Raw genomic sequence first — 24,608 nt, 5'->3', positions numbered from 1 at the left:
CAACACACACATTGGAATTTTAATACCCTGACGACATTGGAATCCTTTAATTTTGGGTTGATTTGATTTAATTTCATAAATTTATTATGTTAATCGTCAATTAAGACTACTAAATGTGTGTTGTAGTGTCACATGATACATCAATAAACTTTTATGTCATTAACAATAGAAGTGACGGACTAAATGACTAACTTAAAATATTTAAAAAATAAATTTAATTAAAAAAATATTTTGAAGATTAATTTGATCATTTACTCTTATAATGGCAGCTTTTTTCTTGGCTTAATAATGCAACTTTTTAAATGCGTTGCATTGAACTCCTATATTCCAAATTCCAACCATATTGACATATTGTGTATATGCGTTTCTGTGTGTGTATGTGAGTGGACTCCATGAATAAGTGTTGTTTTCTTTTTGCCTTTTGCATTGCCTCGTCTAACTGCTAAGCTGAATTTGTAATCCAGAAGCAAAATAAACACACACATAATGAGATGAAATATAAAATCACACCATATAGTGTCCTTGCTTCGTCCAACAAGATTTAAAAAACAAAGGTTATATATATAGCAAGGATAAAAAGGGAAAACATCAAAAAATATTAACATGTTGCTGCCCAGGATCGAACTGGGGACCTTCAGTGTGTAAGACTGACGTGATAACCACTACACCACAGCAACTCTGTTCGTAAGTTCTATTTACATATTTATATATAAATAATTTATTTATAATAGTTATCCACTAGGTCAAACTTTCAAGAAATACAAAAACGAATTTTTTTATAATAAATTTAATTTTGATACACTGACCATATAAATAATTTTTTGTAATTTTTTAATTACATCTATTTTTTTATAATCATTCACGTAATTAAAGTAAAAAAATAATTATTTTACTGATATAACGTTATATAATTAGATGTATACTGACAATGCATAAAAATTAAATTCACATAACATAAGAAAAAGGAATAATTTGGTTAGAATATGTTTTTCAAAAGATTAATTTCTCTATATCTTTCAATAAAAGAATTGGGTAGAAACTCAAGTGCAGTTTATTTCACGTGAAGTTGATACTTGAGATCCGTTAGATAATTTAATTGATTTGACTAAATTTTCATCTAACGACTCTCAGATATCAATTTCACACGACTTCATATGAGTTTTCACGTAAAAGAATATGAGAAAAAAGAGTTATGAGACACTGTGTACGATGCAACTTAACTGAGCCAAGGCTAAAATGGATTTTACCATTGCCACACCCCATAGTAGTGCTTTAGACCTTTACAAGAACTAGTTAGAATTTAGATACATTTGGCGATCAAACTTAGTAACTTGTAACAATCGGAACCAACCACGAATATGCATTTCAAAATGTTATTGACTTAAACGTTAATGACAATGGTCACTTTGCTACGTGCGTGCATCTCACGTACCCCCCAACAAGTTGAAAACTTAGTTAGTTAATCATACTCATTATGGTTTACAATAAAGGGCATCTTCAAGTTCATTAATTAATAGGACTAATGTTTCCAAAACAATCCTATATCATCGATGTCATAATTCTTATTAGGTAACTACCATACGTTACAATGGAAAAAACCAACCAAACCCAAACCGCTGAAGTAGATCTTATTCTTAGGTAGCCACATAATCCGCATTCCACCAAAGTAAGAACTACCACCTAATTAAAAAGTAGTATTTGTATTCAAAATACTGAAATTTACTTTCGCAAAATATCACCTTTATTAATATCCGTGGCCGCATACCAATCCGATTAGAATTAATTATTGTACTTCCATCTTTTTTAAATACGTGTCTTTTTTAAAAAATTATTAAAAAAATAATAACTATATTAAATATACACCAAAAATAATTATTAAAATTAATAATTAATATAAAATATATATTAAAAAAATCAAATTATATATATTTATATATATTTTTAGTATACGAATAATATTTTAAAAAAATAATATATCTAGATAGAAGAATTTTTCAAACACATTAAATTTTTTATGAACATATAAAATAATGGTTTTGATCTGTTTTTTTGTGTACCGAAATCTTGTATTTAACGTCAAATAGTGAATAGACGATTCAAGCAATTAGCGAAACAATATTTTGGTGTATTGAAAAATTGTTGAACAGGAATAACAAAATTGAAATAGTGAAAGCAGGCAAGCACCCACTTTTATGGTCATCGGGGGACAATAGGCCACCACATAGTGAACCAACTCATGCATTTGCGGCATTTATTGGTCCCTATCTCCAATCCGTGAACTATCATACAATACATACATACACCTTGTGGTAACAAAAAAAAGGAACATAACTAGATACACAATGCATGTTTCTTCATCACAAGGAACGACCACAAGCCACTTTAACATACCAAAACTACTATTCTTAATTCTTAATTATATACCATATACTGTATTACATGCTTATAAGTTATCTCAGATTGTGATATTTAGTTATTAGGACAATTAATATGAAATACCGTATTTCCTCCAAATTAGGATTTAATGCATAAGGGTAAAACTAAAAACTTGCATAAGAGGAGAAAATATGGGTCGTTATCACATGATTTATTGTTATTAAGCAAACGCCGCCGCATTTGAGAGCCATACTACCTAAATACATTGCATTGTTAACTCTAGGGTAGCGGTTTTTTCACAAAATAAAGCAATTAGTAATTAGTCTTTAATTGGGGTTAGGCTCCTCCTTAGGCCTAAGTTTATGATAGTGATGCTTTCATTGAGATCTAACGTTCGTAAAATATCACAAAAAAAAAAAGAGAAAAGCTTAAGGCCATCAATTTTAATTTATTTTGATTAATATTTTTAGTCAATAGTCTAATATTTATAATTCAGTATCTTAGTATCATACTTTTAAATATTATTGACTAGTTGTTCAGGAAAAATAAATTATACTAATTCTATAGCACTGTTAAATTTTTTAAAAATGTCTTATACAAGGATCAATTAAAAAAAAACTAAAAAGCTTAGAGTGAATCTCTGAACAGTAATTAACCTTTGAAGTAATGAATTCTGTTTGGTTTAGTAGTTAGTTCTTTAATCAAATTGATTAAGTAAGTATTGGAAATTTGAATCTCACCTTGTACATATAGTTTAGATTCGCAATTGATTAATTTTTAACTCGTCAATTTAAAAGATACTGTAAAAAAACTAAAAAAGAACCTTTAAATTAAGAGCGACTATATGTTATAAATTTAATTAGTTAGGATTTAGGAACCTAACACTTATAAGAGTAGTTGACGTAGAAAAAAAAATACGAATATAAAGAATGAGTGTCTTGATCACGAACCTTAAAATAAGAGTGACAATGTTACAAGTTTTAGCGTGAGAGCACTAGATATAGTACTTGAGTAGTCACGATGTGGTGGAACGTGTGACAATTACATTATTGTACTCTGTCAAAATTAGCATCCTTATTGAATTAATTAGTTATTCTTTTTTATTTTTGCATTAAAAGGACATTGAATAATACAGTGTGTGATATGGTCTTATCTGGTCGTGACTAGTAACTAGATTAGTAATTTAGAAGGCCAACTTTCAAAGCGCTCAAAGCAGTGAAAAACTAAATTTAGTAGACATTGGACAACATCCTGAAATTATTATGGAAGAAGTTCATGGCATCATTGGTGAGATTATGGAAGAAATATATGTTGTATATGTTGAGTTATGATAGAGAAGTTAAGCGAGCAGAAATTAGGATAGGCCTAACAGAAAGAAGCAAATGAAATAATGTTTTATATTATATTAGTGTAGAAAGGCTCCTTATTATAATTTATAGCAAAAAAGAGGCTACAAAGAAAACATGTAATATGCAATGGGGAGGTTAGAGGACATGATGGAGTGAAGTTCCCAACCTACACGTGCTAATGTCAATGAGTAGTAGTCTCTCTCTATTTTTCTTATGTATGCATTCAGACACCTCACGCAATGTATGTGTCCACATGCTTCGCTTACCAGCATGGCAGCATTCACCAAAACGTGCATACATTACTAACTACTTTACATTAGTGCCTTCTCTAACTCACTCTTAGCTTACTCATACTGTTCCCTCTCTCTTAATTTAGCTAGCTAGTGTAATATACTCTAATAAGCTGTTTACATCTTTACCCTCCTCCTCTCAGGCCAAGACGGCCACTATTCTTATTTTTGTTATTTTAATTGGTCCAGTCCTTTTCTGATCTTCATTCTGTGAACTACATAAATGATGAGAGGAGGGTTATAACTAGAAACTATATATATATACGGATAACGGCAACGGGTATGCATGATGATGGGTCCAATCCAAATAGTAGCTAGTGGACCACAGTATAACTCAGATCCCAATAATAAAACGTTTGTTTTTGTGGTCTGAGAGTCAGCGCGCGGTATCTTTCTCGGGAGCATCAATTTTCTAATGACATAATCCCAAACTTAATCCGTAAATCAATTTTAATTAATTGGACAAGGCGGTTGGTTAATTAGGTGAAACTGTTAGGCTTATTGTTATAGTAGGTGGTGGAGATGAAAAAGTGAAAATCTAATAAACATTAGTTGCAGATGGATGATGGATGTAATGTAGGTAGGTGGGGTGTGCGTTGCTCAATGGCAAAGTGGTAATTTTGCAAATATTTTATCCATGTCAATAAATGGAAATAGAGAGCGATAGCTAGAGTGAGAGTGAGTAAGAAAGAAGAAGCACATACACAGAAAAGAAGCCTAATCCGATCCGGTCCATGATTATTGGTTGTGGTGCTGATGCAACCAAACCCTAGCCATGTTCATTCCACTAGCAGATTATATATATATAATAAAATAAACATGCTGTATGACGATGCTCACTTTTCGTGAATGTAAGGCAACCATCAACACTACTAATTAACCACTTACTCACTCAAAGTATTCCCAAAATTTCAACAACTAGATCACCCCCAATAATAATAATAATAAAATTCACAATCGTAATAATATAAGGTGTATTGCAAATTAAAATAAAGCTAATAATTCACATTGATCATCGATAATTTATGATCAAAACAATAATAATGATAATAATAATAATAACAGCAATAATAATAATAATAATTTCCCCCTTAGCTTAGCTTGTTCAACTAATTCCCAACCTGGCCTCCTAATTAATAATGACAATCCACCAAAGGCGGTGCAGCAGAAAGCATCATGGTTTTCTGTGTGGACGAGAACTGAAACTGGGAATCCCGGTGGTGGTGGTCGTCGTCCGCCGGCGCCGGAAGGTTAAGATCCAATTCCAGAAGATTCCGCGGCGGCTTAACGACCTCCAGCCTGGCAGGCACGTCACAAGTTGGCTGAGGACTAGTAGTAGTGATGACAGCTGTCCTATGCCTCCTCATGTGACCACCAAGGGCTTGTCCAGATGTGAATTCTGAACCGCAAATTGAACACTCATGAATCTTGGGCTTGCCGTTATTGTTGTTGGTAGCACCACCATATCCCAATTGAAGGGAAATTGGAGGGCTTGTTGTCATCACACGTACTTGCTTTGTTTCTTCAAAGTCGCAATTTGTGATTAGCGCCAAAGTATTTGGTTGTGGTTGTGGTTGTGGTTGCGGTTTCTTTTTGTCATCTGATGTGACCTTTGGCTTTTTATGGCTGGCCCTATGGCCTCCAAGAGCTTGAAAAGAAGGGAATGTTCGGTTGCACGTTTTGCATTCATAGATGTAGAAACCGATTTTTGTAGTTGCGGTTGTCGTGACCTCCGATATTCTTCTGCTCTTCTCTCTCATCTTGTTATCTTCTTCATCATCGGTTTCTTCTCCGCCTGTTTTTCCTTGAGCAAGGAGAATCAAGCAGTTAGCCATGTCTTGTTCTTCGTCTTGAAAGGTGGTGGTGGAAGAGAAGGAAGCAGAGTCGTTGGCGCTTGAGGAGCTGGAAGTGATGGCGGCGACGTCGCAAGGGGAGAAGGGTTTGTGCCTCTTGGTGCGCTTTCCCTTGGCGATGTGGGAAGCATCGTTAAGAAACTCTTCCGTGCCTATGCCTAATTCCATCTCCATCGATGAATATGTGTATGTTGTATGTATGAATTATGAAGACTCAGGAGAAGAAAGAAGTAGTATAGTAGGGGGGAATAATGACACACATGTATGTATTTATATTGGTCATTGTGATGAGTGACCAAGTTATATATATATGCTACTCTTATTAATTATTTTTAATTATTAATATTTGCAGTGAAATACCCTGCCACCCAAAATCTTCCTTGCTTTTCCAACCTTGCAAGTGTGGATGTGTTGTGTGTTTCTGTTACTCACAGGAAAAAATGAGTTAGTTCTCTCCGCTTTGTTCACGCGCTTATTCATAGCGCGTCACCACACGATTCAATGATGGCCACACTTTTTGCTTGCGCGCTCTTTTTTATTTTTTAACTGCTGCTTCATTCTATTGGTTTCTTTTATGTGGCTTTGTTTTGTAGCATTCGCTTCCCACGTCCCACGGTGTTGAATTGCTTTTATGACGGAATATTTTTTATTTTCTATTTTTCTTCACTTTCTTTTTTTAATTAAAAAAATGCGACATTGTGGTAGGCACATTGTATTTTTGGACATAGAGTGCTTGGAATGCCTGATTATGATTCATCAATGATTAAACATGCTTTGTATCTCTAAATTTAATGTTGAATTAACTAGCAGGAACATGTTATGGTGATTCGTTTAACTTGCGAGTGGCCTAAATTAATTGTGTCTTAATCTTAAATCTTACTGTTTCTAATTACATATAAAATTTATATTAACTTATTTTTAATTTTTATTCCCTTGTATTCAAGTAAAAACTCTTGCTCTATACTATACTAAATATGACGTATAAAAGTATATTATTACTGTTTAGGCAAAACAAGAAGGCGTTGTTAAAGCAAAGATTGCACGTTAAAAGCATGCCATCTCGTCATTCATATGTTCAGTTCCAAAAGAAAAGAACTAATCCCCAGTTGGAGTGATTATAGAATAAGGTGGCTTTGAAGCAAACCCTTTTTTCTTGTTGGTATGTGCATACTATAAAATATATAAGATAGAGTAATCAGCAACCCAACAAGAAAAGCAAGGGACATAAGTGGCATGTGATTAAGTGTAGGATTCGGTTAAGGACCATGGAATAACAAGAGTATATGTAGCATACAAGTATATGACATAAGCACTTTAATTAATTACGATGTTTCCTATGCTTTGAATATTGTTTTCCTTTCACTTCCTTATTAGCTTAGTTTAGTGGTTATACTTAATCTTCTTCATAAAGGTATTTTTAGGTGATGGCTAATCTCTCATAATAACCAATTATTGCTAAACCATGTTAATGTTAATGATTAATAATATTATTGCTCATTAATTATGTAGAGTATTGAAAGCTAGCGCGTGCTATATACTACATAGTAAATTAAAGAAATGAAATAAAAACAAAAAATCACTGTACTGCATGCATGTAAATCTAAGATACACCTAAATCACAACTAACTAAACCCTTTACCTGTACCCAACCTTCTGAAAATTAGCCTAATTCATATGTATATGTCAATGAAAGTGAACCAAATCACACTGCCATGTGATGCTTATTCCAGATCTAACGAAAACATGTCAGCAGTTATATGCATAATAATAACTAGAATCTCGGTTTAACTCTTAAAATCTTTTGATATTATAATTTTAAATAAGTCTATCAATTTTACGAAATTTATATTCAGTCTAACGATTTTACAATTTAACTCTTGTTAAAATTTTACGTTTTACGTTTCTAATTTACTTTTTTATTTTAGGTAAAGTCTCAATTTTCTCTATCTTAGTTATATAGTATATGAGAAGAGGTAAATTATATAGTAAATATATATATATATATATATATATATATATATATATATATTATGATATAAAATAGTACTTGAGAAAACTATGATTCATATTTTGAATGACAATAATATAATAAAAAATAATTATAAAAAATTTATATTCTTTTTATACAACTTTAATTTATATAGTAGAGTATCTATAAAAAAAATATTATATTAATATAAAAAAATTTGTTATTAAACAAATTATTATATATTTATATAAATATATAATTTAATTTATTTTTAATATATATTTTATATTTTAAGTATTTTTTTATACAGTTCAAATTAAATACTTTGAAAATATATATTTGAAATATATATTTTGGGGATATAATAAAATATTAATTAATTAAATTATTCAAATTATATTACAGGATAAAAATACTTTGTGAATATTCAAAATATATGAAAACTTATAAAGAAAAAAAACATGTTTAATTAATTTGTTTAAAAATTCCCCATTATTAAATATATAGCTAATGAAATCTGTATGGATTATGTTAAGCAAGTTATGATCCATATGATTATGAGGATAAGTGGGTATGAATATTGTACATATATTGTTCTGATAGATGATATCATTATTAGTACATATGAGTTATCGAGATGAAGAAAGTCTTCTCCTTCTGATGAAGTGGTCCAGAATGAATTTGATTAATAAAAAAATGTTTGTTACTGATTATAATTAGATCTGAAATCACTGAAATAATTGTCTCTACTAAAAGATGGTCCACTAGTAGGTGAGCAATATGTTACCCATTAATAAGTAATACCATTCGAAAGCAGAACATGCAACACAGACCACTATCAGTGAAAGAATAATAGTTCTTGGTCGGCAGCTCTATAGGGTTATCTCATCTGCTTCACTCAAACCAATAAGAAAAAATCTAGGAGCCAACAATTTTATTAAAATTTGACCAGCACTTAACCATCAAAAATAAAATAAGTAATTCTAATTTTAACAATATTATTTGTTAAATAAACAAAAATTTTGATAACTAAAAAAATTCTATAAAAAAAAACATAAAATATATTGAATAATAAAAATATTATCTGCATACAAAAAATAAATTACAAAATATTTATATATATATATATTTATTTATATATTGTTTCAAAAATTATTATTATATATTTTATATTTTAACATATATTCTATATGAGTTACTGATTTTTATATTGATCATGTATAGTAACATGTTGAATAATAAGTGGAATAAAAGTATTTTATAGAAATTATTGGCACTTTAATTTACAATCCCTTTATATTTTATTAGTACGTAGCTAGTAAATATCTATTTTATTTATTGACTTTAGATTTAGTAACATTTATGTTTTGGGATCATCATTTGAACATTTTTAAAATATGTAAGAGATAATATATATAGATAACTGTTAATCCGAAATAACCAAATTTTATTTACCAAATAAGTTAAATACCTTAACGGTGGAAACTCAGATGCAGTCGATTTCACGTGAAATTGATATCTGAAAATCGTTAGATGATTTAACTAATTTGACTAAATTTTTATCTAATGACTATCAGATATCAACTTCACATAAAGTCGACTTCACCTGAATTTTCAACTACCTTAATATGTTGCCTATTTTTTTTTTTGTTGTACAAACAACACTAATCTTCATTTAAGAAACAACAACGTTGCATACACCCAAATAATAACTACATTTGTTGTTTATATGAACTAACTCAATAATTATATTTGAGAAATACTAGGTTAACACGTTATTTTTATAATTAAGTTTAACTTTTTTTTTCGTTTTTCTTTTATATATATATGTCTTCTCTTTATTCTTTAACTAATTTTTATTGTGTCAATAAATTATTAAATTAATTTAATTATTAAACTTAATTATCAAAATAAATAATTTAATCATATAACATCACCGAATATATATATATATGTTCCACATAGCACTTGTACTATGATAAATTATTGGTGCATCTTATGGAGATGACCAATTTCACTCTTACATTATTATTACCACACAAGAAGTAGCCAGTAGTCACCACCCACCATGGATGATGGATCTTTAATTTCATTTGGTGAAAGGATTGTGTTTTGCTGGCTTAGATCTAAAGTAGTCCATTATCTTGTTCATGCACCGTTGACCAACATCTTATGATGCTTATAGCTTCGCGATCATATATATAGTACTAATTAATAAACTAGCAGTTGCTCAAACATCAACCAAATTGGTAATCGGTCCAAAATAAATCCATTAATATATACTTAAATTGCATTCAGGCTCATGTAATTAGACAGTATTGCATATAAATAATTGCGCATCTTTAAAAAATTGTTTTGTCAGAGACATAATACACTTATGACTTAACAGTATAAGTTTGACCAACATATATGTGGCAGTAATAATTTTGCGACAATTTTTATATGCCAAATATATCATTAAAATTTATTATTTTTGACCATAATCTATAGTCATAAATTTAATTTTTTTATTTTAATAATTTAATAATATATTTTAACTCACATTTTAAAATATTAATAACTAATTAATTAATGAAAAAAAAATAAATTCTGCTAATATATTCTAGCATTTTTTTTATATAATAGTCTAATATTAAAAATATAACTCAACTTAATCCAATATGAAATTGTAAAATAAATTTCTATTTTTTAACTCTATTTAACTAATACACAACATTTATATTTTTTAATTAAATTTGATTTTGATGTATTAATAATAGTTTAAAAAATTTAATTTATATGATTATCAAATTAAATTCATGTATTTAGATCATTTTTTAAAAGATAAATTTAAAAATTAGTTAGTTTATAATATACAATTGGTTGTATGTGTAATTTTTTTTATATTTATCGTACAGGAATTTATTTTAAAAAAATAAGTTTTTGGTGAACCTTTTTTATGATATAGACATTTGTAAGTAGCACGAAGCATTTGGCAGAGGATGAAGGTTGAATTCAATGGACTGTGAAGTTTGGTTAAAAAAAAGTAGAGCAAGAATGAGAGGAAAAAGGTATATAAGCTAAGGTGGTGATGGTTCAAAAAAGTAACATGGCCTTAGCTTCTTCCTTATCCCTTTTGCCCTCAACTTGAGAAATAATGTGACTACGCAGCTTTTTTCAACCAAGACCATGCTGCACCTCCATTATTATTATTTTCACTTTTTCAACGTAGCTTCTCATGTCATCATGAATAATTTTAGGTGCTGCACAAATTAAATAATTCACACCACCCATTATTTCTTTAGAGGATTAAGAAAATTAAAATAGTTAAAAGTTACTTCACATATATATGCATGTGATCGAGAACCTTATACCAACTAATAAGACAAATATAGAGGCTCAAAATTAATTCCATCTTGTATATATGCATGATTTTCATGGTGTCCATGATATCCTCCTATTTCTATTTGCCTAATGAGATGATGACAAGGACTGCTCAATTGTACTTGGACACTGTTTTATTCAATATTTTATTTAATTTATTTAAAAATAAAAAAGAAACTCAGCTTAAATTATGACAAAATAGACAACAATATAGTTGGTGGAACACGCTCCTAAGACGGAAGTGGGGAGTGAATACAAGTGTATGCATTTGTGTGAAAGTGAAATATTGTTTATAAGAATTTGTGTATTTATTTATTTATATATTGAGTGATATATATATATATATATACTAACTTGATACACTACACACTTTACGTGAATCTGATAATGTTAAAAGAATAAAAAATAGTCTAAATTTATTTTATTTAATATTTATTAATTTTAATAATAATTAGTAAATATTAAATAAAATTATTTTTATTTTTTTATTAATTTTTTTGTTATTAAACAATTCCAACATAAATCAACATTTACAGAAAACAAAAATATAATAGAGAGAGTGAAAGTAGTGGACTTAATACTCCAACTCCACTTTATAACACTTACTTCTTGACACGTCACCGTACCCAACGAGCTAGTGAACCACTCATCAATCATCATTAAAACAAAACTTACATGCAGGTGTTGGTTCTATCTAAAGCACCCTCACATAAACTATATTAAAAAAATATATATTAAAAATTAATTTTTTAATTAATTAATATTTTAATTATAAAAAATCTCTTTTTTTTGGGATAATTTAAAATTTAAAATTAAAAACATAATTTAGACTTATAAAAAGTCATATCCTCAGACTTTATTATTTCGAGACACTTGTATATTAGTAAAATCTATAATTAACTGATACATTTTAACTCGAATAAAATAAGTGTTTGTTTTTACTCTTTAAGTATATTTTAAGATAAAGAGTTATTATGTATTTATAAAAAAATAAAAAATAGTATATATACACACAAAATTAATTAACATATATATTTAACAAATATTTCATATTCGACCATATATTTTATACGATTATTTTTAATTAATGTACATTATAAAAAGATTTGTAAATTTCATATTATCCATACAGCATTAATTAACATCGCAAACGCATGCCATTGAAGGATATAGATAGTGACAGGACCAAAACAAGGCACCTTATTTTATTTAATTTTAATTCTTCTTTTGTTGTTAAGCAAAATTCCCACTTCACTAGCTAGCATATATAGTTCTCTCTTTTTTTTCTTTTTTTCTTTTTCTTTTTCTTTTTTTTTTTCCGTGGGATAACGAGAAAGATGCTTGTTGCTAGTTGCAGAATGGTATTATTGAGGTAATTCAGAGAGCATTCTGTTCCCTCACGCATGATATGCTTCAATTTTATATCTTTAATTTTTTTTTCTTCCTTCATTTTAGTTATTGTTGTTTCATAACATTATTCATGAAAAAATTCCTATCAATGGGGAAAATAATAGTCAAGCCACCTTCCTGCCTCTTTTAGGACTGCATTTAGTTCTCAAAACATATAGAACATTGGCTGCTTTTGTTTTCAGAAATAAGACACTGAAACAAAAATACAGAGAGACAAAATTGTATTTGATAGATGAGACATAGATAAAGATATTATATCCAAGGATATTGAATTAATATATTTTGTGTCTATCCTAACAGGAAGGACACAGAGACACTAATAAAAAATATAATTTATTTTTTATTTTTTTTATTATTTTTTAAATTTTTTATAATTATATTTTTTAATTTTTATATTTTTCTTCTCAAAATTTTTAAATAAAAAAATTAAGAATAATTAAATTTTCATAATTTATTCTAGTTTATCACCAAACAGAATACAAAAATACAAAATTTTGTATCTCTATCTTTTGTGTCTTATTTTCAATGTCTTATCTTGTCCTCTTCTCAGAAACAAACACTGCCATTGAGAACAAGAACAAAGAACAAAAACACAAAAATTAGTGTTTTTGTATTTGTTTGGTAATAAATTAAAATAAATTATAAAAATTTAATTTATTTTCATTTTTTTCTAAAAAAAAATTAGGAATTGAAGAAAAATATAATGATAAAAAATATAATTATAAAAATTTGATAAAAAATAATAAAAAAATAAATTGTGTCTCTTGTTAGTATTTTCATATTTTTTTATTAAAAAAATACAAAATATACTAATTCAATATCTCTGAACATAATATTTATTCACATTTTATCCGTCAAATATAATTTTATGTCTTTGTATTTTTATTTCAAATATCTCGTACCTATAAACAAATATAATCTAATGGCCAAGAAAATATAAGCACATATACATATGTTACACAAGAAAATATAAGCTACCAAAATTAATATCTCTCTTTATTATCAATTTAACATTCTGAGGATGAAATACTTGAGAATTGAAGGTCAACTACTCTCTCTCTCTCTCTCAAACACACACAAAAGAAAGTCAACTTTGAAATTAAAGAATAATACTAATAATTAAGCTAGTGTATGGAGTTAATAAGTTAACTAAGGTGTGCAAACTATAGTATAATAAAAATTTTATATAAGCTAGCACTAGTTGAAACTTTCTCAAGCGTAACCATTGCTTATGTACAAAGTCATGTATGTGGAATGCCGCAAATAAATTAAAACTGGTAAACCTAATACTCACTCCACCTCAATTCTCCTGACACTAAAGACAAGGTTCGTTGTTTGTTGCAACTAAGCATATGAACCATTCACATCATAAGTTTATCAAGGACCATATCTTCTCTGTCTTTTTTTATTCAATTCGTTATATTATGGTGGCTTTAATAACACATACAACTTGTATTTCCTTTTTCTAAAAAAAAAAATTCTATAATCACTGTCTTGAATACATTCTAACGTTACCATGTTAATATTTAGACTTATTCAACCTCTTGAGTTAAGATTAAGTCAGTTTAACCTTTAATACTTAGTAAGAAAGCAGAGAAAAGAAGCTTTGGTAGAAAAACACTTTATTACTCAAGTGTTTGTTACAAATGATTCACACATGACTCACACTAACTCTCACCTCTTATTTATAGCCATTCACCTCCTCAATGGATAGTTAGGAATAAATCTAATCAACAGTCTAGATTAATCATCTAAAACATTCTTTACAAATATCTATCCTACACTACTTTCTAAATACTTCTAGATTGTTCCATACTATGCTTCATATTTCTATATACATCCACACTCTTCTATAATATTCTATGATCTTCTAGAGTCTTCTAGAACCTTCTAGGATATTCCGAGACCTTCTAGGACATTGTAGAACGTTCCGGAACCATCTAGAGCATTCTCAAATACTCTAGAAAACTCTACAAACATTGTTAAATTTAACCTTCTAAAATTTATCGTGACATTCTCCCCAACTTAATGCGCAGACGTCCTCGTTGCATTCTCTTCATGATGACGCTCCAGGTGTTCTTGGAATTACCACAGATCTTCACGAGCTTCCCAACTAGCTTCGGTTATCAGGAGCCCTTTCCACTTGATCAAGTATTGGATACTTGGTGGTACTCCTCGTCGTCGCACGATGCGATTAGCTAAGATCTTTTTGATTTCTTTATCAAATGATCTAATCACCACAGGCGGAGCACGACTCGAGTCACCTCTACTTGGTTCGTCTTGGTCTTCATGATATGATTTAAGCATACTCACATGAAAGACCGGGTGGATCTTCATAGAGGGAGGGAGTTGTACTTTGAAAGCAACCTCCCCAACACGTCCAATGATTTCAAATGGCCCTTCGTATTTGCATATTAAACCCTTATGAACTTTGCGAAAGGTTTTGAATTATTGTGGAAGAAGTTTGATCATTACATTATCTCCCACTTGATAGCTTGCATGCCTCCTCTTCTTATCTGCCCATTTCTTCATCCTCTTGGCAGCTTTGTTGAGGTAATTAAGAACGACTGTCATCTGCATGTTCTTCCCATGACTTAATCATATGATAAGCTCCAGGGCTCTTCCCTGAGTAAGAGGAAGAAACAGAGTGAGGTGTAAGCGGCTGTTGTCCAGTCACAATCTCGAATGGGCTCTTCCATGTAGACTCACTCCTTTGCAGATTGTATGAGAACTGAGCAATGTCTAGGAGTTTTGTCGAATCCTTCTGATTAGCGCTTACCAAATGCCTCAAGTAACACTTAAGTAAGACATTCACTCTCTCAGTCTGCCCATCGGTTTGAGGATAGAAGCTTGTTGAGAAATGAAGCTCCGACCCAAGGAGTTTGAACAACTCTGTCCATAGTCGTCCTGTGAAGCATGGATCTCGATCACTAATGATGCTCTTAGACAATCCCCGGTACTTCACCACATTCTTGAAGAATAGTCGTGCCACTTCCTCTGCAGTACAGTCAGTAGGGACAGGTATAAAGGTAGCATACTTCGAAAATCGATCCACTACCACGAAATAGATTCAAACCCCTCGGACTTTGGTAAGACAGAGATGAAATCTAGAGAGACACTTTCCCACGGTCGCTCTGATGGAGGCAGAGGTTCCAACAACTCGCTTGGTGCCTTGTTTTCAATCTGATCTTGTTGGCACACAAGACAAGTCTTCACATAGCTCTCCACTTTATCTCTCATTTGAGGCCAATAATAAGAAAATTCAATTAGTGCAAAGGTCCTTCATTGACCTTGGTGACCAGCCCACTTGGTGTCGTGGCATTCTCTCACTAATTTTCTTCTTAGATTTTCCCATTTAGGGACGTATAGTCTTCTCCCTTTAATGTAGAGAAGGTCATTTTCTAACCAAAATCTTTTGGTCTTATCTTCTCTAGCCAACTCCACCAACTTCTTGACTTATGGATCGTGATGCAACCCTTCTTTGATGGTATGCACAATATCTCCTTCAACCATAGAAATGGTCACCAACTCAGCCTTGCAACTCAGCGCATCTGCTACCATATTAGCCTTGTCTGACTTGTATTCAAATTCAAAATCAAACTCAGCCAAGAAATCTTGCCACCTAGCTTGTTTAGGGCTTAACTTCTTCTGAGTTTGGAAGTAGCTTGTAGCTACATTGTCTGTCTTGACGATGAAGTGTGAACCAAGCAAGTAGTAACGGCAAGTTCTCAGACAATGCGCTACCGTGGTCGTCTCCTTCTCTTGGACGGTGTATCGCCTCTCTGTATCATTCAACTTGCGACTCTCAAAGGCAATCGGATGTCCTTCTTGCATCAGAACCCCTCCAATAGCATAGTCAGAAGCACCAGTGTAGACTTCAAATACCTTTGAGTAGTCGGATAGTGCTAGTACTGGTCCTTCTGTAATAGCAGCCTTCAACTCATCAAAGGCCTTTTGACACTCCTTTGACCATTCCCAAGAGTGATTCTTCTTGAGAAGATCAGTTAATGGTGCAGCCTTCGCGGTGTATCCTTTGATAAACCTTCGAGAGTAATTAGCCAACCCAAGGAAAGACCTCAATTTAGATACCTTATTTGGCGACTCCTACTCTTTGATAGCCTTCACCTTGTTAAGTGCTCGATAGTCGATGCATAGTCTCAATGAACCATCATGCTTCTTTTGGAACAAGACTGGTGCACCATAAGGTGCCTTTGATGGATGGATGAACCCAGCATCTAGCAAATCCTTGAGTTACTTCTTCAACTCCTCGAGTTCTGGCGGTGCCATCCTATAAGGTGTTGAGGTGGACGGCTTTGCTCCTGACTCCAATTCAATCTTGTGGTCCACCTTCCTCCTAGGTGGTAGTTGTTTTGGCAACTCGGGAGGCATCACATCCTTATTTTCTTCAAGGACTTCCTTAATTTTAGGAGGAACGCCTTCTCTTTCGGATGTTGACTCCTCTTGTAATAGAGCTAAATATGTAATCTCTCCCTTCTTGAACCCTTTCTTGAGTTGCATAGCAGAAAGTATCAGTAGTCCGCCAATTTTAGAGACTGTAGGGACCATGCATGGAGACCCTTTCTCCATGACGCATACTACGTCGTAGTATGACATAGGTATTGTATTTGCCTTCCTTTGGAAATCGAGCCTGATGGCTATTTTAAAATCGTCCATGGGTGCTACTGAAAAATCCACAAGACCTTTCCAAAAATCAAGAGTCATCTCAACCCCTTTTGCTACTCCTTTAAGGGGTTCACCCTTGGTATTCACGAGTTTGAACCAGTCATTCTTTTTTATGATCTTCAACCCAAACCTCTTTGCTTCATTAGGCGTGATAAAGTTGTGTGTAGCACCAATGTCGATCATAGCCATGACAGGTTTTTCATTGATAAAGATTTTGAGATACATCAAGCCTTTCTTTTCTACAGTGCTTGCCTCTTTGCCCTTAACAGCATTTATGTGTTGGATAGATCCAACACACTCAGTTACTTGAGTTTGGACTTCTCGTTCCTCGGCGATAGATGCCAAAGTCCCTAGCTTGGGACAATCCTTCATTTGGTGTGGTCCTTTGCACACGAAGCATCCTCCTTTGGGCACGAAAGCCTTCTTCTTTTCTTCGTACTCTTTCTTTGAAGAGTATTTTCCTTCCTTCTTGGTTGAGAAACTCTTTCCCTTATCTCCCCCACCTTTAGCAGAACTAGGCTTAGTGGAAGACTTGAGTTTAGACTCTCCCCTATGATACTCAGTGAGTGATTCGGCCACCACAATGGCCTCATTGACATCCTTAACATTCCATCTTTGTAGTTCTTGCTTTGCCCAATGTTGGAGTCCATCAATGAAGAAGAACAACGCATCCTCTGATACTAAGTTGGGGATTTGAAGCGTGAGAGTAGTGAACTCCTTTACGTAGTCGCTAATCGTACTCTTGTGCTTCAACTCCCTCAACTTCTTCCTTGCTTCATAAACCACATTCTCAGGGAAAAATTGTCTTTTCAACTTCCTTTTGAAATCTTTCCATGTGGCTATGTTGCAAGTACCCTTTTTCCATATCTACGCACTTTCTCCTCCACCACAAAGTAGCATTATCAGAAAGGTAGAGAGCTGCAGTGCGTACTTTTATTGCTTCTTCGACCACCCCTTGGCCTTCGAAGTACCTCTCCATTTGCCATAGGAAGTTCACCACCTCGCGAGCGTCTCTTACACCCTTGAACTCCTTTAACTTGGGAAGATCAATCTTTGTTGTCTCCCTTATAATGGTTGGTCGAGATTTTGCCTCCTCGAACTAAACTCGAACTTCTTCAAATAACTTTAAGAAATTCTCAAGTTTATCTTCGATTTGGAGCATGCTTTCTTTGAAAGCATCTAGTTCTCCTAACACGTGAGCCTCGAGGGTCTCCTTATCATGTTCTATTCTTTGGAAACGCTTATCCATAGAGGATAGAACATTCTCCAACACAGAAAGTCTCTCTTCTAAGAAGTTAGAGTCCTTACCTCTAGGCTCACTTGAAGAACGGACCTTCTTGCCTCCCCATTGAGAAGGAATAACATTCCTTCCCATTTGAGACTCAACATGCTCCATGGTGATACTAGAAGCCATACCCATAAGCGACTTGTGCTCCCTCTCGAACCTTGCTCTGATGCCAAATTGTCATAGTCTTGGACACACTTCAACGCTACCGTGCCAGCACTCAGACTTACTCAAACTCTTGAGTTAAGACCAAGTCAGCCTAAGCCTCAATACTTAGCAAGAAAGCAGAGAAAGGAAGCTTTGGTGGAAGAACACTTTATTGCTCAAGTGTTTGTTACAAATGATTCATACATGACTCACACTAACTCTCACCTCCTATTTATAGCCATCCACCTCCTCAATGGATGGTTAGGATTAAATCTAATCAACGGTCTAAATTAATCATCTAGAACTTTCTTTACAAATATCTATCCTACCACTACTTTCTAAATACTTCTAGATTGTTCCATACTACTTTTCATACTTCTATATACATTCACACTCTTCTAGAATATTTTATGATTTTTTAGAATCTTCTAGAACCTTTTAGGATATTCTGGGACTTTCTAGGACATTGTAAAACGTTCCGAAACCATCTAAAACATTCTTAAATACTCTAAAAAAATTTTACAAATACTGTTAAATTTAACATTCTAAAATTTACCTACGTACGTCCATGGAATATTATCTCATAATATGCCTAAAACAATATTATAAAGCTAGAAGAAAATAAAAAGAACCAAAAAAAGGTACACATGTAATCTCTATATATTGATAATAAAATGGTTTGTGAAATTTCATAACCTCTTCTAGTTGCCTGTGAATTTACAAGTAAAAGATTTTCTAAATGAAAGTAACGATGTTAACATTATAATTATAAAAAATATTATCTACATCCACATAAAAAAATCAACTATTAAATCAATCATTATGTATTTATATATAAATATATATATATTAATTAATTTATTTTTAATATATATTTTATATTTTAACATATATTTTATATTAATTGATAATTTAAATTGTGTTTGTTTACAAAGACATGACACTAAAACAGGAATACATAAATACAAAATCGTATTTGACAGAAAAGACATAGACATAAATAATATGTCTAAAGATACTGATTTAATATATTTTGTGTCAATTCTGACAGAAAGGACACAGAAACACTAACAAGAGACACAAATTATTTTTTATTTTTTATTATTTTTGTTAATTTTTTATAATTATATTTTTTATTATTATATTTTTCGTCTATTTTTTGAATGAAAAAAAATGAAAATAAATTAAATTTTTATAATTTATTATAATTTATCACCAAATAAAATATAAGAATACAAAATTTTATATCTCTATTCTTTAAGTCTTATTTTCAGTATTTTATCTTATTATATTCTTAGAAATAAACGCAGCACTATTGACTAATTTTTGTGTATTAGAATATAAATAAACTCAACTGATTTTTGTGTATTTATAATATAGTTGATAATATCAATTATAAAATCCTTCTATTTTATATATTTAATTTGGTTTCTTGATTTTCTATGGCTTTCGCACTTTGCATTTCCTTTCCCTTTGTTTATGTGTATTACAATGTAAAAATAATATATTTAAAATCTCATCATGATAAAAAAAAAATGTTTATTCACACACAACTGACACGAGTACCTTTTTACATTTATATAATGATTTATATACATATAATAAACGAATTTAATTTTAATGTACTAATAATATAAAAGATTTTAAATTAATGTAAAATATAATTATTTTATTAATGTGATATTACAACTAAATTTATAATACATACATAATTGTAAAACTCACTCATTAATTATATGATATGATCTTTTCATTTATTTTGTCACATACACAACCAGTTAAGGTAGTTTGGCGCTCAACAGTTAACAATTAAAGCAAATATATATATAACATGAACAAATAAATTAATGAAGAAACTCTGGATGTCTCTGGTAAATTGAGTAAATTCAGTGTTGGATTAAATGTGGAGGTTATAAGAGTATAGTAACAACAATAATATAAGATGATGGTAGCTAGCTTTAGTGATGTATACGTTGGAGTGCCACTTAAATGGTTAACTTAGTTGAGTGGATCGACAAGTTTGGAGAGAGTGGAGACAAATTAAAGTTGGTATGGTCACGGCTCAGCAAAAAACAATCTTGTATCTCAACTAAAATGACTTGCTGCCTCATCTACCTTTTCTTAAGTTTACTGCTTCCGCAAAACTATATCTATATGCATATATATTTCATGTTTCACTACATATGCTCCCTACTATACATTTCTCTTTAATTTCAATTCTCACGCCAACCTCGTGACGAAAAATAAAAACTAGTTTGAATTTGGCATCAAAATTCCACCACATCCTCTAACTGCAAATGCTAACCATCTACTTAGATATGCCGTCATGCAAATGCTTAATATTAATTTGCAACGTGTGCACTTTATTTTATTGCTGTAGCTAGTTAAGAATCATACACGTGTATTAGCATCTTAGGGTGGCCCTTATCACATGAACTTGTTTGTTTCTTTCCTACTTGGAGGATCTAATTACCTCAATGTGTATTATTGTGAGTGCAAGAGTGTGCAATGCAAGTATATTTATCGTTGCTTTTAACAAATTAATATTTAAATTTGGTTCGTGATGACATGGTTATACCTTTTTTTAATTGGATAGTATGGTAGAGTGTAGTCACTCTGTTGAATACCTAATTATTGGTTGTTGCTTCCATTCTAAGCCCAACCTCTAACTAGAGACAGGTTGCATATTGAGAAAGTAGCTTTGATGTATTATTCATAACGGATAAGGGGGTTAGCTAAGTTGAGTTTCTTAAAAGTTAGATACCTGTCTTAGACAATATAGTATCTACATACATCAGCAACACTATCCAAACTCGAGGGTATCCGTTCCGCCTCGCACGAGAGCAGGTTGTCAATACCGCAGATAAGAGTGTGATTAATATTGAGTAAAATAAGATAGGACAAGATGAGGTCAGATAGTGCCAAAATCCATCCTTACTCCACTCATTTCATACATAAATTCATATGAATCATTTTATAGTGCATTGCTGTCATGCTAAATTTTTTTGTGAGTATAAAAAAATTATGTTATTTAAGTTATAATTCATTGGTGCTGAACTTACTGTACAATTGTATTTATAGTTGTATACTTATACATATGAATAATGAAATTAAAAAAAAAAAAACTTTTTTTGTCAGGAGTTACCTGAACCTTTCAAATCCACATAAGATTCTGTTTTTTTGAAAGAGAAATCCACATAAGATACTAACATAGAAACTTTCTTAAGGGCTTAGGCTCAGTATTAGTTTGGTTGAGGCCTGCTTGTTACTCTACCCACTCCTTATTACCATTGTTGGGCCTTTCATATCCTACTTCAATAATATTTGGTATAACATAATTCATCAATATATCTTGATACCAAATTCTATCCAGCTTATACCTCAATACAATTAAATTTGGTTTGGTAAAATTTTTTAAAAAAGTGCTTATACTTTTTAAAAATTCAAGTTCCTCATTTAGTATTTAGTAAATAAAAAAAATTATGTTCATGTATTTGTATTTGCAGTTTTTAAAAGATTAGAGTACTTTTGAAAGCACCTAAAATAGAGCTTTTCAAAATTTAAAAGTCTAATATAATCTCATATGTTAACTAATTTTTAAATTTAATGTTTATATTTATATCTATTATCGTATTTTTAAATTTTAAAAGTTATTTTATTAAATACAATTGTTTTTGCTTGTATTTATTAAAAACTGTTTTTAATTTGATTTACCAAACATAAATGCTACCATTTTTAAAAAGTAAAAAAGATGGAGTAATATTATTCAATCCTATTATAATAAATACGGGAGTAACGGACTATCTAAGAATCCATTTCAAGCAGGCTAATAAAAAGAGCTACATAATATAGTATGCGGAGTCTCTTGGATTCTTGTTTTGGAAGGACATCATGCATTCATGTTTCATAGTTTACATGGATAATTCAACAACGCTAATAACTGATATGCTAACATAGAGTTGCATTCACTCTGGAGTCAGACCAACAACCCCTGAAAACAAGGAAGCAAAAGACACAAACATCAGGTTTATGATACAGATATATTGAAGTATAAGTACTGTGAACATTGTGAAATTAAAAGAGCACTGATTGAGGATTAAAAAAAAAGGAAGCTTCATGTTGGAGATGTGAAATAGATAAGTCTTCAATGCATTGGAAAAAGGCAAAAAAAGAAAAAACTTCTGAAAATATACTCTTTTTTAGTATCTTTAACTAGTACTCTTAGAACAATGGAGACACTGGTCAGCAAAACCTGAATCATACATACAAAAATCTTATGTTACAAGTGAAACTTAGTTTAACATGATTAGTTGATTATGTATATGGACCAATGGGGATTTTATCAAAGAAACGCAATTAATCACAGATATTGAGAATCCTTCATCTTTCGACAACAAAGCTAAAAGTGCATCAAACTATATAATCAGATGGAATGGATTGATTGATGTATTTGAAAAGGTTCATAAAATTCTTCATACCACATGCCAATCTTCCACCAGCATTTCCAGTGCTCAAGCTGAGTTCCTTCCCACCTGCAAAAGCATAAGTAAAGTAAAATGCAAATTAGACTAAAGTAAATAATGCTCTAGTTATGAGTAAGCAAGGAAGTCATGATGTAAGTCCACAGTTACATGGCAACATAAAAAACATTAGCACGAAGAGAATAAGCCAATTCCATTTTCATCTAAGGTTTACTTGGATCAGACAACAGTGAAGAAGCTTTTAAGAAATTTCTTGTGCAGCAGCAAGAGTTGTAAGGCAGAGATGTATATAAAAATGTATAACAAGGAAATGCTAACCTTTTCCAAGGTCATCCTCAAGCTCATGAACCACCAAGGCTCTTCCAACTACTGAATTGGGGCCAATCAGTGGTATCTACACAGAGAAAAGAAACACAAAAATGATTGGGAATTCAAATTAACAGACGGAAATGAAACTGAACGAAAGAAGGCACCTGATTGTCGACAATTGTTGCTTCTGCAACTCCTGCATTTCAAACATGATGTACAGATTGATTCAAAAATCAGTCCAAAGCAAGCAAAGACGAAAGATAAGAGAAAGATGGATTACCATCTGCATTAGCAACTATGTTTCCCAGGTCACCCGCATGGCGAATTTGATCTCCCGGAGCACCATGTTTCATCTTATTAGGATTAAAATGTGGTCCTAAATATGCCATTGAAGAAGCAAACACTTAAAAATTCATCAAATAAGAACCACATAGCAAAAAATAGAAGGGGAAAACAACGGCAATACCAGTTGATACACAACCTTTGGTGGTATCACCATACTCATGCTGCAACAAATGAAAATGACTTCAATTAAAGGACTTGCAAGCAAAAACCCTAAAGACTAAGAGAGAAGACTCACTAGGTGAAAACCATGAGGCCCAGGAGTAAGGCCAGTAACACGGACATTAACAGTTGTTGAACCTACAAGAAAGGAAGTTGCAGGATTCATCGAATTTATTGTTATCAATTATGATTGCGTAGAAGAAAGGAAGGAATACCATTGAGTTGTTGAGTGAGGGTGACGATGCCTTCGACGGGGGAAGTGCCCCTGAGGACGGCGACGGCTTTCTTGGTGTTGGCGGCGATGGCGGTGATGGAGTTGGTAGGAAAGAGAGGAAGCTGGAGTGGGGAGGAAGCAGCTGAGAGAACAGTGTGGGCGGCCATGGCGGCCAATGCAGCCTCTTGCATTGTGTGATTGGAGGAGAAGAGTGAGTCAATGGCGGAGAAGTTTCTTTATCTTCTTCAATCCACATGCCACACATTCCACGTGCTCTTCATTTCCTTTCACTTTTTCCTTCAAAATCAAATTAAATATTTTGAAAACATTTTCTCTCTTTCTATTAAAAGTTATTTTATTTTTAGTCTATACTAT

The 24,608-nt window shown here is 31.6% G+C and overlaps 2 protein-coding genes and 1 non-coding gene across 6 annotated transcripts; all 3 read right to left on the bottom strand.

The window, feature by feature from the left end:
- Positions 1–604: 604 nt before the first annotated feature.
- On the bottom strand, positions 605–677 carry TRNAV-UAC (transfer RNA valine (anticodon UAC)). The gene has a single exon. It is a non-coding gene; the product is annotated as a tRNA-Val (tRNA).
- Positions 678–4,924: 4,247 nt separating this feature from the next.
- LOC112706840 (zinc finger protein ZAT5) lies at positions 4,925–6,655 on the bottom strand. Its single transcript, XM_025758357.3, has one exon. It carries the CDS (start codon positions 6,040–6,042, stop codon positions 5,149–5,151), a length of 894 nt encoding a protein of 297 aa, XP_025614142.1. The 5' UTR covers positions 6,043–6,655; the 3' UTR covers positions 4,925–5,148.
- A 15,863-nt stretch (positions 6,656–22,518) lies between these two features.
- Positions 22,519–24,560, bottom strand: LOC112706839 (superoxide dismutase [Cu-Zn], chloroplastic). Of its 4 annotated transcripts, none has more exons than XM_025758356.3 (8): positions 24,235–24,560; positions 24,096–24,157; positions 23,982–24,021; positions 23,796–23,891; positions 23,680–23,711; positions 23,525–23,600; positions 23,204–23,257; positions 22,519–22,716 (listed from the first exon to the last, which is right to left on the bottom strand). In XM_025758356.3, exons 1-8 carry the CDS (start codon positions 24,422–24,424, stop codon positions 22,691–22,693), a joined length of 576 nt encoding a protein of 191 aa, XP_025614141.1. In that variant the 5' UTR covers positions 24,425–24,560; the 3' UTR covers positions 22,519–22,690. The 4 variants fall into 4 exon arrangements, with proteins under 4 accessions (XP_025614141.1, XP_072057141.1, XP_072057142.1 ...); XM_072201040.1 differs by having other exon boundaries at positions 23,207–23,257; XM_072201041.1 differs by having other exon boundaries at positions 23,997–24,021.
- Positions 24,561–24,608: the final 48 nt, after the last annotated feature.

The sequence above is a fragment of the Arachis hypogaea genome, chromosome 8 (assembly GCF_003086295.3).
Source record: "Arachis hypogaea cultivar Tifrunner chromosome 8, arahy.Tifrunner.gnm2.J5K5, whole genome shotgun sequence".
In the NCBI taxonomy this organism is placed as follows: Eukaryota; Viridiplantae; Streptophyta; class Magnoliopsida; order Fabales; family Fabaceae; genus Arachis; species Arachis hypogaea.
This window is presented reverse-complemented; position numbering and strand designations above follow the sequence as displayed.